This window comes from Mobula birostris, chromosome 17 (genome assembly GCF_030028105.1).
Source record: "Mobula birostris isolate sMobBir1 chromosome 17, sMobBir1.hap1, whole genome shotgun sequence".
Lineage (NCBI taxonomy): Eukaryota > Metazoa > Chordata > Chondrichthyes > Myliobatiformes > Myliobatidae > Mobula > Mobula birostris.
The window spans coordinates 2,819,217-2,839,731 of record NC_092386.1 but is presented as its reverse complement, the minus strand read 5'-3'; the positions used below and the strand labels follow the sequence as shown (position 1 = coordinate 2,839,731).

Genomic DNA, 20,515 nt, shown 5'->3' with positions numbered 1-20,515 from the left:
TTTATCCACATTAAATTGCATCTGCCATGAATTTGCCCACTCACCCAACCTATCCAAGTCACCCTGCATCCTCTTAGCATCCTCCTCACAGCTAACACTGCCACCCAGCTTCGTGTCATCCGCAAACTTGGAGATGCTGCATTTAATTCCCTCATCCAAGTCATTAATATATATTGTAAACAACTGGGGTCCCAGCACTGAGCCTTGCGGTACCCCACTAGTCACCGCCTGCCATTCTGAAAAGGTCCCGTTTATTCCCACTCTTTGCTTCCTGTCTGCTAACCAACTCTCCACCCACACCAATACCTTACCCCCAATACCGTGTGCTTTAAGTTTGCACACTAATCTCCTGTGTGGGACCTTGTCAAAAGCCTTCTGAAAATCCAAATATACCACATCCACTGGTTCTCCCCTATCCACTCTACTAGTTACATCCTCAAAAAATTCTATGAGATTCGTCAGACATGATTTTCCTTTCACAAATCCATGCTGACTTTGTCCGATCATTTCACCGCTTTCCAAATGTGCTGTTATCACATCCTTGATAACTGACTCCAGCAGTTTCCCCACCACCGACGTTAGGCTAACCGGTCTATAATTCCCCGGTTTCTCTCTCCCTCCTTTTTTAAAAAGTGGAGTTACATTAGCCACCCTCCAATCCTCAGGAACTAGTCCAGAATCTAACGAGTTTTGAAAAATTATCACTAATGCATCCACTATTTCTTGGGCTACTTCCTTAAGCACCCTGGAATGCAGACCATCCGGCCCTGGGGATTTATCTGCCTTCAATCCCTTCAATTTACCTAACACCACTTCCCTACTAACATGTATTTCGCTCAGTTCCTCCATCTCACTGGACCCTCTGTCCCCTACTATTTCTGGAAGATTATTTATGTCCTCCTTAGTGAAGACAGAACCAAAGTAATTATTCAATTGGTCTGCCATGTCCTTGCTCCCCATAATCAATTCACCTGTTTCTGCCGGCAGGGGACCTACATTTGTCTTTACCAGTCTTTTCCTTTTTACATATCTATAAAAGCTTTTACAGTCTGTTTTTATGTTGCCTGCCAGTTTTCTCTCATAATCTTTTTTCCCCTTCCTAATTAAGCCCTTTGTCCTCCTCTGCTGAACTCTGAATTTCTCTCAGTCCTCAGGTGAGCCACTTTCTCTGGTTAATTTGTATGCTGCTTCTTTGGAATTGATACTATCCCTAATTTCTCTTGTCAGCCCGGGTGCACTACCTTCCTTGATTTATTCTTTTGCCAAACTGGGATGAACATTTGTTGCAGTTCATCCATGCAACCTTTAAATGCTTGCCATTGCATATCCACCGTCAATCCTTTAAGTGTCGTTTGCCAGTCTATCTTAGCTAATTCACGTCTCATACCTTCAAAGTTACCCCTCTTTAAGTTCAGAACCTTTGTTTCTGAATTAACTATGTCACTCTCCATCTTAATGAAGAATTCCACCATATTATGGTCACTCTTACCCAAGGGGCCTCTCACGACAAGATTGCTAATTAACCCTTCCTCATTGCTCAAAACCCAGTCCAGAATAGCCTGCTCTCTAGTCGGTTCCTCGACATGTTGGTTCAAAAAACCATCCCGCATACATTCCAAGAAATCCTCTTCCTCAGCACCTTTACCAATTTGGTTCACCTAATCTACATGTAGATTGAAGTCACCCATTATAACTGCTGTTCCTTTATTACACACATTTCTAATTTCCTGTTTAATACCATCTCCGACCTCACTACTACTGTTAGGTGGCCTGTACACAACTCCCACTAGCGTCTTCTGCCCCATAGTGTTACGCAGCTCTACCCATATCGATTCCACATCTTCCCGGCTTATGTCCTTCCTTTCTATTGCGTTAATCTCTTCTTTAACCAGCAACGCCACCTCACCTCCCCTTCCTTCATGTCTATCCCTCCTGAATATTGAATATCCCTGAACGTTGAGCTCCCATCCCTGGTCACCCTGGAGCCATGTCTCTGTGATCCCAACTATATCATAATCATTAATAACAATCTGCACTTTCAATTCATCCACCTTATTACGAATGCTCCTTGCATTGACACACAAAGCCTTCAGGCGCTCTTTTACAACTCTCTTAGCCCTTATACAATTATGCTGAAAAGTGGCCCTTTTTAATGCTTGCCCTGGATTTGTTGGCCTGCCACTTTTACTTTTCTCCATAGTACTTTTTGTTTCTTCCCTCACTTTACACCCCTCTGCCTCTCTGCACTGGTTCCCATCCCCCTGTAGTGAACTAACCTCCTCACGCCTAGCCTCTTTAATTTGATTCCCACCCCCCAACCATTCTAGTTTAAAGTCACCTCAGTAGCCCCCGCTAATCTCCCTGCCAGGATATTGGTCCCCCTAGGATTCAAGTGCAACCCGTCCTTTTTGTACAGGTCACGCCTGCGCCAAAAGAGGTCCCAATGATCCAAAAACTTGAATCCCTGCCCCCTGCTCCAATCCCTCAGCCACGCATTTATCCTCCACCTCATCGCATTCCTACTCTCACTGTCGCGTGGCACAGGCAGTAATCCCGAGATTACTACCTTTGCGGTCCTTTTTCTCAACTCCCTTCCTAGCTCCCTATATTCTCCTTTCAGGACCTCATCCCTTTTCCTACCTATGTCATTGGTACCTATATGTACCACGACCTCTGGCTCCTCACCCTCCCACTTCAGGATATCTTGGACACGATCAGAAATATCCCGGACCCTGGCACCAGGGAGGCAAACTACCATCCGGGTCTCTGGACTGCGTCCACAGAATCGCCTATCTAACCCCCTTACTATCGAGTCCCCTATCACAACTGCCCTCCTCTTCCTTGCCCTACCCTTCTGAGCTACAGGGCCGGACTCTGTGCCGGAGGCACAGCCACTGTCGCTTCTCCCGGGTAAGCTGTCCCCCCCCCAACAGTACTCAAACAGGAGTACCTGTTGTTAAGGGGCACAGCCACCGGGGTACTCCCTATTACCTGACCTTTCCCCTTCCCCCTTCTAACCGTGACCCACTTGTCTGCCTCCCGTGGCCCCGGCGTGACCACCTGCCTGCAACTCCTCTCTATCACCTCCTCACTCTCCCTGACCAGACGAAGGTCATCGAGCTGCAGCTCCAGTTCCGTAACGCGGTCCCTAAGGAGCTGCATCTCGATGCACTTGGCGCAGATATAGACGTCCGGGAGGCTTGTAGACTCCAGGGCCTCCCACATCCGACACCGAGAACAGCAAACTGCCCTCACACTCATACTGCCCCTCTCCTCAAATAACAACAGAAAATGAATGCCAAACCTCCCTCGCCTCGCCTGTTTCCGCCTAAGCCCGTTGAGCCGAAGCCCTTAAGTCTTCACTCTGCTCCCGGCTCACTCCGCATCCCACAAACTCCGCTGCCCGCTCTATGAGGTTCTGTTCCTTTTAAATCTGCCGCGCTGCACAGCCCGACGTCACACGCCTGCGCAGTCCCGCCTCTCAGAACGCCGTTGGAGAAAAAAAAATAATGAAAATTTCAAAAATGTCTTTCTCGGCACTCCCACTCAGACTCTCAGACTCCTTCTTCGAATCAAACCCGAAGCAGGATGTCTGCCCTTTTAAATCTGCCACGCTGCACTATGGAGGGGAACAGTGGAATTCTTGAACAAAATTCTAGAAAGGGAGGAGATAGCAAATCATAGTCATAAAATCATATCGCTTGAAACCAGACTATTTGGCCCAATTTGTCCAGACTGACCCATGGACACCCATTTGTATTAATCATATAGACTGGCATGTAAGCCATTCTTTTCTGTGCCTAAGTGATTCAAGTGCTTATCTAGATAATCCTTAAATGCCATGTGTGGTCCAGTTTCAACCACTCTCTCAGGCAGTGCATACCAAATACTTACCACCATCTGGGTGAAGAAGGTTCCTTCAGATATCCTCTAAATTTCTTCCTCCTTGCCAATGTCCTACAGTTTGAAATGGAGAAAGATTTCCCGCAGTTTATCCTACCCAAAAGCATCATAATTTTATATACTTCAACCAACTCCCCTCTTAACCGCCTCAAAAAAGTGAAAACCAGTGAGAACTGATCTGCCTTCTCCAGTCTTTCCTCATTCAACATCTTTGTGAATCGTGGCCTGACCAGGATTATATACCAGAGTTATATACTTTAAGCATAAATAACTTCCTCTACATTCAGTGGCCTAACAAATGAAGGCCAGTATCCCATATATCTTCTTAATCACATTATCTACCTGTGCTGTGCTGTCACCTTCAAGCTCTTTAGATGACACACATAGGCTCTTCAGTTCTTCAAACTCCTTAGGACCTTACCATTCATGTTGTATGTCCTAGTCTCACTGGACTCCCAAAATGTATCACCTCACTTTTACCTGGATTAGTTTCTCTCCGCCATTTCTCAGCCTATTTGACACATTAGTGTCTCTTTGCAACGTATGTCTACTTCCACACTGTCAACACCCGTCTTTGTGTCATCTGCACATTTATAAATCATACTTCTAACAAGTATACTGAAGTCACTAATGTATTTTGCAAACAGCAAATATCCTAACACTAATCCTTGAAGGACAACACTGATTACATGCATCCAGTCATAAAAACATCATCCTACCACTTTTTTCTGTCTCCTACTGCCAAGCCAATTTTGGATCCAGTTTGCTAACCTCCCTGGATCCCACTGGCCTGAACCTTTTGATCTGTGAGATCTTGTCAAAAGTCTAACTAATGTCCATGAACATCACATCTACTGCTCTGCCTCATTTATGCTCTCTGTCACTTCTTCAAAGAAATTAATCCAATTAGTCAGGTAGTATTTGCCCTTGAAGAAGCTATGTTTTTTAAAAAAACTATTATTGTTTTATTTATTAGATGTTTTCACAGCCTTAAAACATATAAATCCCCATGATCAGGAAAACTTTTCAAAGTAAGTGAAATTATGAGGGGAGTGAAGATGATATGGTCTCCATGGAATTTAATGAGGCCTGTGAAAGGTCTCAAGTGGGGCAGTGGTCAAAGAGATCTTATATTTATGAGTTGGTAAGCTATTCGGAACAGATGCAGATTGAGTCATCGTGCAGAAAATGAAGCCTTCAGCCCACAAACATCCATGGCTGCCATCAGATCAATCTATGCCAGGGGTTCAGAGCCTGGGGCCTACAGACCCTTTGTTTAATGCTATTGGTCCATGGCATAAAAAAGGTTGGGAACCACTGATTTATGCTAATCTCACTGCCAACACTTGGTCCATAGTCTTTTAAGTCTTGAAGATACGTTAAGATACGTTTTGAATGTTGTGAGATTACCTGACTCCACCACGTTTTCAAGTAGTGCATTCCAAATGACAACTACTCTTTGGCTGAGAAAACTCTACTTCAGCTTTTCTCTAACCATAGAACTATAGAAACCATAGAAACTACAGCACAGAAACAGGCCTTTTGGCCCTTCTTGGCTGTGCTGAACCATTTTCTGCCTAGTCCCACTGACCAGCACACGGACCATATCCCTCCATACACCTCCCATCCATGTATCTGTCCAATTTATTCTTAAATGTTAAAAAAGAACCCGCATTTACCACCTCATCTGGCAGCTCATTCCATACTCCCACCACTCTCTGTGTGAAGAAGTTCCCCCTAATGTTCCCTTTAAACTTTTCCCCCCTCACCCTTAACCCATGTCCTCTGGTTTTTTTCCTCCCCTTGCCTCAGTGGAAAAAGCCTGCTTGCATTCACTCTATCTATACCTATCATAATTTTATATACCTCTATCAAATCTCCCCTCATTCTTCTACGCTCCAGGGAATAAAGTCCTAACCTATTCAACCTTTCTCTGTAACTGAGTTTCTCAAGTCCCGGCAACATCCTTGTAAACCTTCTCTGCACTCTTTCAACCTTATTTATATCCTTCCTGTAATTTGGTGACCAAAACTGAACACAATACTCCAGATTCGGCCTCACCAATGCCTTATACAACCTCATCATAACATTTCAGCTCTTATACTCAATACTTTGATTAATAAAGGCCAATGTGCCAAAAGCTCTCTTTACAACCCTATCTACCTGTGACGCCACTTTTAAGGAATTTTGTATCTGTATTCCCAGATTGCTCTGTTCCACTGCACTCCTCAGTGCCTTATCATTAACCCTGTATGTTCTACCTTGGTTTGTCCTTCCAACGTGCAATACCTCACACTTGTCTGTATTAAACTCCATCTGCCATTTTTCAGCCCATTTTTCCAGCTGGTCCAAGTCCCTCTGAAGGCTCTGAAAACCTTCCTCACTGTCTACTACACCTCCAATCTTCGTATCATCAGCAAATTTGCTGATCCAATTTACCACATTATCATCCAGATCATTGATATAGATGACAAATAACAATGGACCCAGCACTGATCCCTGTGGCACACCACTAGTCGCAGGCCTCCACTTGGAGAAGCAATTCTCTACTACCACTCTTTGACTTCTTCCATTGAACAAATGTCTAATCCAATTTACCACCTCTCCATGTATACCTAGCAACTGAATTTTCATAACTAACCTCTCATGTGGGACCTTGTCAAAGGCCTTACTGAAGTCCATGTAGACAATATCCACTGCCTTCCCTTTATCCACTTTCCTGGTAACCTCCTCGAAAAACTCCAATAGATTGGTCAAACATGACCTACCACGCACAAAACCATGTTGACTCTCCCTAATAAGTCCCTGTCTGTCCAAATGCTTGTAGATTCTGTCTCTTAGTACTCCCTCCAATAACTTACCTACTACCGACATTAAACTTACTGGCCTATAATTTCCCGGATTACTTTTCGATCCTTTTTTAAACAACGGAACAACATGAGCCACTCTCCAATCCTCCGGCACCTCACCTGTAGACAGCGACATTTTAAATATTTCTGCCAGGGCCCCTGCAATTTCAACACTAGTCTCCTTCAAGGTCCAAGGGAACACCCTGTCAGGTCCCGGGGATTTATCCACTTTAATTTTCCTCAAGACAGCAAGCACCTCCTCCTTTTCAATCTGTACAGTTTCCATGGTCTCACTACTTGTTTCCCTTAATTCCATAGACTTCATGCCAGTTTCCTTAGTAAATACAGACGCAAAAAACCTATTTAAGATCTCCCCCATTTCCTTTGGTTCCGCACATAGCCGTCCACTCTGATCTTCAAGAGGACCAATTTTATCCCTTACGATCCTTTTGCTCTTAATATACCTGTAAAAGCTCTTTGGATTATACTTCACTTTGACTGCCAAGGCAACCTCATGTCTTCTTTTAGCCCTCCTGATTTCTTTCTTAAATATTTTATTGCACTTCTTATACTCCTCAAGCACCTTATTTACTCCCTGCTTCCTATACATGTCATACAACTCCCTCTTCTTCTTTATCAGAGTTGCAATATCCCTTGAGAACCAAGGTTCCCTATTCCTATTCACTTTAATCCTGACAGGAACATACAAATTCTGCACTCTCAAAATTTCTCCTTTGAAGGCTTCCCACCTACCGATCGCATCCTTGCCAGAGAACAACCTGTCCCAATCCACGCTTCTTAGATCCTTTCTCATTTCTTCAAATTTGGATTTTCTTCCAGTTAAGAACCTCTACCCTAGGACCAGATCTATCCTTGTCCATGATCAAGTTGAAACTAATGGTGTTATGATCACTGGAACCAAAGTGCTCCCCTACACAGACTTCTGTCACTTGTCCTAACTCGTTTCCTAACAGGAGATCCAATATTGCATCCCCTCTAGTTGGTCCCTCTATATATTGATTTAGAAAACTTTCCTGAACACATTTTACAAACTCTAAACCATCTAGACCCCTAACAGTATGGGAGTGCCAATTAATATATGGAAAATTAAAATCCCCTACCACCACAACTTTATGTCTCCTGCAGTTGTCTGCTATCTCTCTGCAGATTTGCTCTTCCAATTCTCGTTGACTATTGGGTGGTCTGTAATACAATCCTACCAATGTGGCCATACCTTTCCTGTTTCTCAGCTCCACCCATAATGACTCAGTAGACAAGCCCTCTAATCTGTCCGGCCTGAGCACTGCTGTAATATTTTCCCTAACAAGCAATGCTACTCCCCCACCTTTCATTCCTCTGCCTTGATCACATCTGAAACATCGGAACCCTGGAATATTAAGCTGCCAGTCCTGCCCTCCCTGTAGCCAAGTTTCACTAATTGCTATAACGTCATAATTCCACGTGTCAATCCACGCCCTCAACTCATCCGCCTTCCCCGCAATACTCCTAGCATTGAAGTATATACAACTCAGAAGATTTTTACCACCACTCACAACCTTTCTATTAGCGGATTTACTTGAACTTTTAACGTCATTTATTTTCACCCCAGCCACACTGTCAGCTCTGACACTCTGGTTTCCATTCCCCTGCAAATCTAGTTTAAAGCCTCCCCAATAGCATTAACAAACCTCCCTGAAAGGATATTGGTCGCCCTGTAGTTCAAGTTTAACCCTCTCAGTTCTCAACTTAAACCTATTCCCTCTAGTTTTAGATATCTTTATTATTAGGAAAAGATTCTCACTGTACAACTTATCTTTGCTCCTCATAACTACGTAGTACTTCCATCAGGTCCCTCCTCAGCTTCTTCCTCCTCAAATAAACAAATCCAACCTACCTAGTCACTTTCCATAAACAAAATATTTCCATCTCTGGAAAAATCCAGTGAATCTCCTCTACACACTCTCCAGTGTAATCACATCCTTCCTATTATGTGGTAACCAAAACTGTACAAAATACTCCAGATGTGGTCCAACCAAAGTTTTATGAGGTTGTAACATGACCTGCATGCTCTTATATTCTGGCTAATATGGCTCAGAACCATTTACTTCCTTCAAAACTTTATCAAGTTTTGCTGTGACCTTCTTCAGCAAAATCCAGATAGTCTTTAGTGCACAGCAAGTATTTACTTTCTTGGTTTAAGAAGTCAAAACTGTACACAACAGTCTAGATACAATCTCATCTACAGTCTATATAATTATTGTTAAGACTACTGTACTCCAATTACACAAACACGAGGAAATCTGCAGATGCTGGAATTTCAAGCAACAGATCTCTTACCAGCTCTTCTTTCAGTTAGTCCTGACGAGGGGTCTCGGCCCGAAACATCGACTGTACCTCTTCCTAGAGATGCTGACTGGCCTGCTGCGTTCACCAGCAACTTTTATGTGTGTTATACTCCAATTATTAAGCTTTCTCAATATAAAGTCTAGCATACCATTTACCCGAACATTGTGGACATGTTCTGAGTACTGTTGGTGTCAAACATGTGACAACCCTTGAGGGCTGCCCCCAGCATACGCTCGTGTGTGTTGGTTATTAACGCAAAATGACACATCTCTCTGTATGTTTTGAAATGCTCGCGATAAATAAACTTGAATCGCCAATCACTGCTGTAGCTTAGTAGTTATTGCCTGCCTACCTGAGAAGAAACTTTGTATTTCCATTCTTTGCTGCTGTCCAATAACCAATTCTAAATACATATCAGTACAGTAGCATCAGTTCTGTGTATTGTTAACTTATTAACCCATCTCCTATATGGCATCTTATCAAGAGCCTTCTGGAATTCCATTGCTTCCTTCTTTCCTATCTTACTAGTCATATGCTCAAACAACTCCAGCAGATTAGTCAAACATCATTTTCTTTCCATAAATCCATGCTGGCTTTTGCTCACCTTCAGGCTATCAGGTGGGTAGCTGGACAAACTGGGAAAGTTTTCTCTGGAGTGTTAGAGGCTGCAGAGGTACCTGACAGAGGTACATAGTATTATGAGAGGTATACTGTAGATAGAGTAGATAGTCAGAGTGACTTTCCCAGGGAAATGTCAAATACCGGAGAGCATATTTTAAGGGGGAGGGGGAGGAAAGGGAAGGGGGAAGAGGGGAAGGGTGGAAGGGTGGAAGGGTGGAAGGGGGAAAGGGAGAATGGGGAAGTGGGGATGGGGATAGGGTTTGGGGATGGGGATGAGGGATGGGGAGGGGATGGGGGAATGGGGAGAGGGTTGGGGAGGGGAGGGGGAGAGAGAGAAGGAGAGGGAGAGGGAGAGGCAGAGAGAGAAGGGTTTAAAGAAGTACATACAATGAAAGGTATTTATATACAGAGAGTAAACAACAGGAATTCTGCAGATGCTGGAAATTCAAGCAACACACATCAAAGTTGCTGGTGAACGCAGCAGGCCAGGCAGCATCTGTAGGAAGAGGTGCAGTCGACGTTTCAGGCTGAGACCCTTCGTCAGGACTAACTGAAGGAAGAGTGAGTAAGGGATTTGAAAGCTGGAGGGGGAGGGGGAGATCCAAAATGATAGGAGAAGACAGGAGGGGGAGGGATAGAGCCAAGAGCTGGACAGGTGATAGGCAAAAGGGGATACGAGAGGATCATGGGACAGGAGGTCTGGGAAGAAAGACAGAGGGGGGGGACCCAGAGGATGGGCAAGAGGTATATTCAGAGGGACAGAGGGAGAAAAAGGGGAGTGAGAGAAAGAATGTGTGCATAAAAATAAGTAACAGATGGGGTACGAGGGGGAGGTGGGGCCTTAGCGGAAGTTAGAGAAGTCGATGTTCATGCTATCAGGTTGGAGGCTACCCAGACGGATTATAAGGTGTTGTTCCTCCAACCTGAGTGTGGCTTCATCTTTACAGTAGAGGAGGCCGTGGATAGACATGTCAGAATGGGAATGGGATGTGGAATTAAAATGTGTGGCCACTGGGAGATCCTGCTTTCTCTGGTGGACAGAGCATAGATGTTCAGCCAAGCGGTCTCCCAGTCTGCGTCGGGTCTCGCCAATATATAAAAGGCCACATCGGGAGCACCGGACGCAGTATATCACCCCAGTCGACTCACAGGTGAAGTGTTGCCTCACCTGGAAGGACTGTTTGGGGCCCTGAATGGTGGTAAGGGAGGAAGTGTAAGGGCATGTGTAGCACTTGTTCCGCTTACACGGATAAGTGCCAGGAGGGAGATCTGCAGTCCCGTCTTCCTCAGGTCCCACCGTCAGCTCCTGGGCCCTCAGGGGCTCCATCTTCCTCTCACCCCAAGCCTCCCCTCTCCAGCCTCCCCCCTCCCCCCTCTGATCCCAGCTCTCATCCGTGCCGGGTCTTTACCATCCCCTCCGACCTTCAACTGTCGGAGGCAGAATGCTCTGTTCTCAGTAAGGGCCTCACGTTTGTCCCCCTTCGCCCACACCTCAGTGAGTTCCGTGTTCGCCATGATGCGGAACTTTTCTTCCGCCGTCTCCGTCTCCGAGCCTACTTCTTCGGCAACGACTCTTCCACCCCCACCGATGACCCCTTCTCCCGTCTTCAACTCTCCTCTTCTTCATGGACACCCCGCTCTGGTCTTCTGCCTGCTCTGGATCTCTTTATCGCTATTTGCCGATGGGACATCAACCGTCTCGACTTCACCGCGCCTTGTCCCCATTCCAACCTCACTCCTTCGGAACGCTCTGCTCTCCACTCCCTCCGCACTAATCCTAACCTGATTATTAAACCCACCGATAAGGGGGGTGCTGTTGTAGTCTGGCGTACTGACCTCTACCTTGCCGAGGCACAGCGACAACTCGCGGATACCTCCTCTTATTTACCCCTCGATCGTGACCCTACTAAGGAGCACCAGGCCATTGTCTCCCACACTATCACCGACTTTATCCGCTCAGGGGATCTCCCATCCACTGCTACCAACCTTATAGTTCCCACACCCTGCACTTCCCGTTTCTACCTCCTACCCAAGATCCACAAACCTGCCTGTCCTGGCCGACCTATTGTCTCAGCTTGCTCCTGCCCCACCGAACACGTTTCTGCATACCTCGACACGGTTTTATCACCCCTTGTTCAATCCCTTCCGACCTATGTTCGTGACACTTCTCACGCTCTTAAACTTTTAAATGATTTTAAGTTCCCTGGCCCCCACCGCTTTATTTTCACCATGGATGTCCAGTCCTTATATACTTCCATCCCCCATCAGGAAGGTCTCAAAGCTCTACGTTTCTTTTTGGATTCCAGACCTAATCAGTTCCCCTCTACCACCACTCTGCTCCGTCTAGCGGAATTAGTCCTTACTCTTAATAATTTCTCCTTTGGCTCCTCCCACTTCCTCCAAACTAAAGGTGTAGCTATGGGCACCCGTATGGGTCCTAGCTATGCCTGCCTTTTTGTTGGGTTTGTGGAACAATCTATGTTCCGTGCCTATTCTGGTATCTGTCCCCCACTTTTCCTTTGCTACATCGATGACTGCATTGGCGCTGCTTCCTGCACGCATGCAGAACTCATTGACTTTATTAACTTTGCCTCCAACTTTCACCCTGCCCTCAAGTTTACCTGGTCCATTTCCGACACCTCCCTCCCCTTTCTAGATCTTTCTGTCTCTGTCTCTGGAGACAGCTTATCCACTGATGTCTACTATAAGCCTACTGACTCTCACAGCTATCTGGACTATTCCTCTTCTCACCCTGTCTCTTGCAAAAACGCCATCCCCTTCTCGCAATTCCTCCGTCTCCGCCGCATCTGCTCTCAGGATGAGGCTTTTCATTCTAGGACGAGGGAGATGTCTTCCTTTTTTAAAGAAAGGGGCTTCCCTTCCTCCACTATCAACTCTGCTCTTAAACGCATCTCCCCCATTTCACATACATCTGCTCTCACTCCATCCTCCCACCACCCCACTAGGAATAGGGTTCCCCTGGTCCTCACCTACCACCCCACCAGCCTCTGGGTCCAACATATTATTGTCAGTAACTACCGCCACCTCCAACGGGATCCCACCACTAAGCACATCTTTCCCTCCCCCCCCTCTCTGCATTCCGCAGGGATCGCTCCCTACACAACTCCCTTGTCCATTTGTCCCCCCCATCCCTCCCCACTGATCTCTCTCCTGGCACTTATCCGTGTAAGCGGAACAAGTGCTACACATGCCCTTACACTTCCTCCCTTACCACCATTCAGTGCCCCAAACAGTCCTTCCAGGTGAGGCAACACTTCACCTGTGAGTCGACTGGGGTGATATACTGCGTCCGGTGCTCCCGATGTGGCCTTTTATATACTGGTGAGACCTGACGCAGACTGGGAGACCGCTTTGCTGAACATCTACGCTCTGTCCGCCAGAGAAAGCAGGATCTCCCAGTGGCCACACATTTTAATTCCACATCCCATTCCCATTCTGACATGTCTATCCACGGCCTCCTCTACTGTAAAGATGAAGCCACACTCAGGTTGGAGGAACAACACCTTATATTCCGTCTGGGTAGCCTCCAACCTGATGGCATGAACATCGACTTCTCTAACTTCCGCTAAGGCCCCACCTCCCCCTCGTACCCCATCTGTTACTTATTTTTATGCACACATTCTTTCTCTCACTCTCCTTTTTCTCCCTCTGTCCCTCTGAATATACCTCTTGCCCATCCTCTGGGTCCCCCCCCCTTGTCTTTCTTCCTGGACCTCCTGTCCCATGATCCTCTCGTATCCCCTTTTGCCTATCACCTGTCCAGCTCTTGGCTCTATCCCTCCCTCTCCTGTCTTCTCCTATCATTTTGGATCTCCCCCTCCCCCTCCAACTTTCAAATTCCTTACTCACTCTTCCTTCAGTTAGTCCTGACGAAGGGTCTCAGCCTGAAACGTCGACTGCACCTCTTCCTACAGATGCTGCCTGGCCTGCTGCATTCACCAGCATCTTTGATGTGTGTTGCTTATATACAGAGAGTAGCAGGCACTGCCTGGAATGCACAGTCAGGCTTGGTGGTGGAGACAAACACAATAGTGTCAGCTAAGACACATTCAGAGAGGCTCAAGGAATACACAGGGAGCATAAGACCATGTGCAAGCAGGTGGAATTAGTTTAATTTTGGCATCATGGTAAATGCAGACATCCTGTCTTCTTCCTGTGCTGTATTGTGCTGTGCTATGTATTTCAATCTTTAATTTAGCTGATCAGCCAAAGATTAACCAAATTTCTCTTAAGTATACCTTAAAAATTATTTTAATTTCTTGCATTATTTCTTTAAATGCCAACTAATGCCTGCCTGCTTTCATGCCTTTCACTGTATTCTCATATTCAACAATTGCCAGCTCTTCCTTCATACTTTCATAGCTTCTTTAGATTTAAGCTCTAGTTTCACATTTTCAAACTCAATGTAAAGTTCTATAATATTATGCTTATATGATATTATTGCTACTTCCCCCCCCCCCCAGGTCCTTTTACAACAAGGTTATCAATCAGTCTTTTTCATTGCACAAAACAAGATCCAAAACAGGCTTTGCCAAGTTGTTCCCTCTAGGTCTAGAAAAGTATTCCAAATGCATTTCAAAAATTGATCTTTCACATTATCTCACAAAATCTGATCTGTTCAGTTTATAGGCAAGTTACAATCTCCCATAATTACTATATTCTTCCTCTTACACACACCTTTAATTTCCTAATATATCCAATATTCCAATGGTATTTTTGCATCTATAAATAACTCTTAATAATATTTTCTCCCTTTCTTCTTTATATGTTCTAATAGTTATGGGTAATGCTCAAGCTTTAAATTTCATCCTAGAAACCTTACTAAAGTGCTCTAAAATGTAGGCATTACACAAAAGTTCAAGCTTCCTCAGAAATCAATGCACGGCATTCAAATTAAACTAATTACCTACTAGTTATTGAAAAACATGGTATATTAGGATTGCAGGATTATGATTGGGCATTTGACCAGTTTCATACATAAACAACAAGCTGATTGACCTGACACACCATCTCTGTTTCTCTCTGCTGATGCTGCCAGATCCTTTCAGTACTTCCAGCACAGTCTGCTTTTATTTTATAACAGATTCATATTTGAATAGGAATAGAACAATTAATTACATAATTACTTTCAATTTTGAAGAATAATTTATACTTGGAAATCTCAATAGGCTTTTCTGATGAGGTTAACATTTTCTGCAGCATTTCCATCAGTCACATAACAGAGTAACTGTATTTACACGTTCTGTCTTTCCCAGCCAATTAGCATCAGCAGATATCATGACAACACGACAACACACAATTCAACTTTAGCTTCACTGTTTAAAAACATCATCAAAAAAATGTCAGTTGATTTCCTCCTGCGTACTCAAAACAACAAAAAGGATTGTAATTAAATTAGTATGCTGGTTTATTATTGTCATACGTACCAAGGTACAGTAAAAGAAACCTGGTTTTCCATGCCAACTGTACAGATCATTTCATTACAACAGTACATTGAGGGAGCACAAGAGAAAACAAAAACAGAATGTAGAATAAAATGTGTGGCTACTGAAAAGGTGTAGTGCAGGGAGACAATAAGGTGGAAGGCCATAACGAGGTACAATGTGACGTTCAGCGTCCATCTTATTGTTCTGGGGATTGTTTAATAGTCTCATAATAGCAGTATAGAAGCTAACAGATAGATCCACCAAGAATACTCCTGAGTTTAGAGATATTTTATTGAATGCTGTTCTGGGTTTATAAGAGCCTGTAGTGTAACATGATTCCCTGTTGAGGCGGGAAAGAAACCTATCATAGCAGGAAACACAAACAAGCGAAAATCTCCAGATGCTGGAAACCTGAGCAACACATACAAAACATCTATGGCAGCATCTATGGAAAAAAGTCCTGTCGAAGGGTTTTGGCCCGAAACATCAAATGTACTTTTTTCCATAGATGTTGCCTGGCCTGCTGAGTTCCTCCAGTGTTTTGTGTGTGTTGCCTATCGTAACGGGAAAATGCTTTAAACACTAATGATAGCCCAAGGGAGAGGACATACTATAGTAATGGATTAATTCACAGGTTCACAAATCCCTTTCCTTCTGGACCTCCTCCATTCAATGGGGACTTAAGTTTGAATGTCACTCTAACATGTTTTTCATGCAACAACATTTTGGAAAAGAACTGAATGTAACACTATGAGCAGATACCTGAGGTCTTTTCATTTAAAATATCTCCGTTTTAAATACAATTTGATTTTACAATATTCTGAAGGAACATAAACAAGTGAATTTCAAAGTAAGCAAATGTGAGATCCGCTGCATAAACCTAAAATAGATAGAATACCACTTCACACAATTCTCCACATTTTATGGTCAATGCCACTAAGATCTATGGAGACCTGAGACACTGCCAAGTGTCTTTTAGTATTTTAATCTAGAAATTCTGCAAAGACCTCATCAGAAAAAATCTGTGTTATGTTACACCAATAAATTGGACAATTCACAAGAGAAAGGAAGTGTTTGTTTAGAGCTTTCCTGTTGGAGTAAACTCCTGAATGGGAGGAACTCCTAAAGCAGTATCAGCTGCTGAAGATGGAGAAAGAAGAGAAAGGTTGTGTGTGTGTGTGTGTGTGTGTGTGTCTGTCTGTCTGTGTGTGGGTATGTGTGTCTGTGTGTGTGTGTCTGTGTTTGTGTGTGTGTGTGTGTGTGTCTGTGTGTGTTTGTGTGTGTGTCTGTGTGTGTTTGTGTGTGTCTGTGTGTGTGTGTGTGTGTGTCTGTGTGTGTGTGTCTGTGTGTGTGTTTGTGTTTGTGTGTGTCTGTGTGTGTGTTTGTGTTTGTGTTTGTGTGTGTGTGTGTCTGTGTGTGTGTTTGTGTGTGTGTGTTTGTGTGTGTATATACGTGTACGTACAAGTGAAGACAACCCTTTCCTTCTGAGCTCCTCAAATAGAATCCACAGTGAGGCATCCAAGAACCAGCATTCTCTTTTCCCCAGGCCTCGAGTTATGCTACAAAGTCTTGCCATGAGCCATCTTGAGCAAAAGAAGTGTGATAAGCTCTTTTATTCTCTACTATGAAATTTGTATCCAATTAGTCTAACTTAAAGAAACATTTGATACAGAAATTTATTGCGCAATATTAGTTTAGCCAAAAAAATCCAGTTAATTCCACTGCAACACACACAAAACTCTGGAGGAACTCAGCACGCCAGGCAGCATCTATAGAAAAGAATAAACAGTCAACATCTCAAGCTAAGAAACTTCTTCAGTCCTGAAGAAGGGCCTCACCCTGAAACATTGACTGTTTACTCTTTCCCTAGATGCTGCCTGACCTACTGAGTTCCTCTAGCATTCTGTGTGTGTTGCTTTGAATTTCAAGCATCTGCCTTTCTCGTGTTTATGAGTTAATTTCACTTCCTTATTTGAGGTCTACGGTTATGAATCTTCTACAATTATCAGTATAATGATAAAAGAATGTAATGCCCTTTAATTAACTATGCTACTTTTTAGTTCTATCCTTTTGTGCTGTGGAATTCAGGCCCTTCCAATTCACTTTGTCATGGATTCTCATTACTGAATGCAGCTAAATTAAATCTCTTCTCATCTTGTCTCAAGGAAAAAAAACTTGTAATCATAACTTTTTTCCTCTGCTAACCACTCTGTCAAATTTGTTGCCAATGGCAAACTTTCAAATCATTGCTGGTATTTCAAGTCACCAATCTTCACCAAAGCTAGCAATGAGTCACGTAACACAGAAACACTATGGCTATTCACTTGTATTAGGCCCATTGCTTTCCATACCTTGGAAATCCATATATTTGTCTATCTATTCCTTAAATGTGATGAGAATATCAGGCTCTGTCACTTCTACAGACTCCAACCACCCTCTGTGAAAAAGATCTCCCCCCCCCCCCCCAGATTCCCTCTAAATTTTCACATTAAACCTAAGGCCTCTTGATTTGGACTGCTACCTCCACCATGGTAAAATAAAAAAAGAATTTTACTATCTATCCTATCTACTCTCCTCATAAGATTATACACCTTTATCAGGTCATTTCTTCCTCTCCAGGGAAAGCGATCCAAACTTATCGCTACTCTCCATATGGGATGCCATGGTAACATGGTAGTTAGTACAATGCTATTACAGCTTGGAGAGTCAGAGTTCAGTGTTCAAATCTGGTGCTGTTTCTAGGAATTTGTATGTTCTCTCTGTAACCATGTGTTTAAGAGACTACTAGACAGGTATATGGAGGAATTTAAGGTGGGCGGTTATATGGGAGGCAGGGTTTAGGGGTCGGCACAACATTGTGGGCTGAAGGGCCTGTACTGTGCTGTACTATTCTATGTTCTATGTTTTCCTCTGCATGCTCCGGTTTCCTCCCACAGTCCAAAAATATACTGGTTAGTAGGATAATTGGTCATTGTAAATTGTCCTGTGATTAGATTAGGGTTAAATCGGGGGTGGGTGGAGCGGCTGGGTGGCGTGGCACATTGGGCTAGAAAGGCCTGTTCCATGCTGTATCTCATATAAGAATAACTGAAATGACAACATCTTAGTGAATCTCTTCTTCATCCTCTCCAGCAAGATCACATCCTTCCTATAGTGCACCACTCTGCAGCCTTTGCTATGTTCAAACATGGCTTAGGATAAAAACTATTACGTTATATTCAGATATTTAAACAAGATAGCCTTACTGACACCAAGTAAGTTGCCATACTTTCTCAATGAGATGTTCCTTGTTCAGCCTTGAAAGTCAATCATGCTGGACTGTCAATATGAAGAATGGGGCTAATGAATGAAACACAGTTCAACTTTTTTTTGAAAAACAGCATTCTCCAAACAACAATCTGGCCATTCACCATTTAGTGAGGTGATATGTTGCTGTCATTGGTTATTAAACCAACCACTTCATCATCTAAGATGAAACTTCTGTCTCAGTATTATTTGGTACCTTCAAATAAAGTGCATCCCTTTTACTTAATGTGCAACAATTTAAATAAATCGAAGTCTCATAATTTTAAAGTGAACATTATTTCATTTTTATGTTTACTGGATCTCAGTTCTAACATTTTAGACCTTGCCTCATTGACAGTTCAGTGTGTTGGATGTGACTTTCACAGTCTGTTGGCAGGTTTTAGGAAAGCCATCACACCTGTGACTTGGCTTTTGATTAATGAGTCTTTCAACTCATCACGACCATCTGAAGGAGGGTCATGGCCTTTGTGGGAATCAGTGATTTATTCTTTTTTACTGCAATGATACCTCAGTCTTCTCTGTAAAGAAAACCATGCCTGTTACAACTAATGAAAACCTCAACATATTGTTCCACGAGTAAACCAAAAAAACTAAAACAGACAAAATATTTGTTTAAGAAATACAAATACTGTTTTGTCATAATCAGTCACCTTAAGAGTTAAAAAAACTATTCTCAATGACGTTCTATAGAATGCCAAGTTTCTGAGCCACAATTTAAAAACTTGTGTGTTGTTATTTATTTATTGGTTGATTGATTGAGATACAGTATGGAATAGACCATTCGAATCATGCCACCCAGCAATCCCTGATTTAACTCTAGCCTAATCACAGGATAATTTACAATGACTAATCAACCTGCTAACTGGTAGGTCTTTGGACTGTGAGAGGACACCGGAGCACCTGGAAAGAACTTATGCATTCCACGGGGAGGACATACATAACTTAGAGACAGTACCAGAATTGTTTCGAACTCTGGAACACTCTGAGCTGCAGTAGCGTTGTGCTAACCACTATCCACCATGTCACACAGATGACTACTATGTGAACAACATCCCTCAAAATAAATCCACTAACCTTCCACAATCTAAGCTGTAGTTACTGCAAGAACAAGAAATAGCACTCAAAGACAGGAAAGAGAAAATGGTGGAGACATGAAGGAAATGCATGAGAGAGATTTATTTATTCTCATATGTATTGTATGATACGTTTTCTAAATTTGGATTGAAATATAGCATAAGGGAATGATTTTATTTCTGCATTTTTAGAAAGAGGATGATGGAATGGTCATAGATACAGGCAAAGTAAAGAGAGATGGACTTTGAGTGAATGAGAAACTGTGGTTTAGATTACTGGCATCAGGTAAGAGCCATAGGGAGATAATGAACAAACTTGAGTTGTTTCCCCTGGAGCTTTGGAAGCTGAGGGACAACCTGATGGAAATAATCTTAGTTACAAGTGGCATAGATAGAGTAGACACTCAAAGTCTCTTTTCCCAGCACGAGGATGTCAAGTATGGAAGGCATGGATTGAAGGTGAGTGGGGGCAAAGATTTGAAGAATTTTTTTACCACACAGTAGTGGTAGGATCGTGCTGCCAGAGGAGTAGCTGGTAGGAGCAGATATGATGGGAAAGATTAAGTGTTAGAAAACCATAAGGTATAGGAGCAAAAGTAGGCCATTCGGCCCGTCGAGTCTGCTCTGCCATTCAGTTATGGGCTGATCCAGTTTTTCCAGTCATCCCCACTTCCCTGCCTTCTCCCCATACCCTTTGATGCCCTGGCTAATGAAGAACCTATCTATCTCTGCCTTAAATGATCAGGTGGGGAGAGGGGAGAGTGAAGAGGGAAGTGGAGGTGGAGGGGAGGGGGGGAGATAGAGAGAGAGGGATAGAGAGATACACACCCTGTACAGGCTGATGAGATAAATTAACACCATGGTTGGCACACATGCACACACGTTTTAGGCCAAAGAGCCTGATCCTGCACTGTGCTGTTTTTTTAATTCTAAGTATAAGGTGAAAAGAGCTCCTTATTTTCTTTTTCTA

At 43.6% G+C, this 20,515-nt stretch overlaps 1 protein-coding gene across 6 annotated transcripts in view; it reads right to left on the bottom strand.

The window, feature by feature from the left end:
- kiaa0825 (KIAA0825 ortholog) overlaps window positions 1–20,515 on the bottom strand; it is a 314,659-nt gene that overhangs the window by 158,773 nt on the left and 135,371 nt on the right. For 5 of the 6 annotated variants that reach the window (XM_072281205.1, XM_072281210.1, XM_072281209.1 and 2 more), the window contains one exon: window positions 3,895–3,957. The exons of the other annotated variant lie outside the window; for it this stretch is intronic. In XM_072281205.1, the coding sequence (XP_072137306.1) occupies window positions 3,895–3,957 (63 nt within the window). The remainder of the gene's footprint in view (window positions 1–3,894; window positions 3,958–20,515) is intronic. 6 annotated transcript variants of the gene reach the window in all.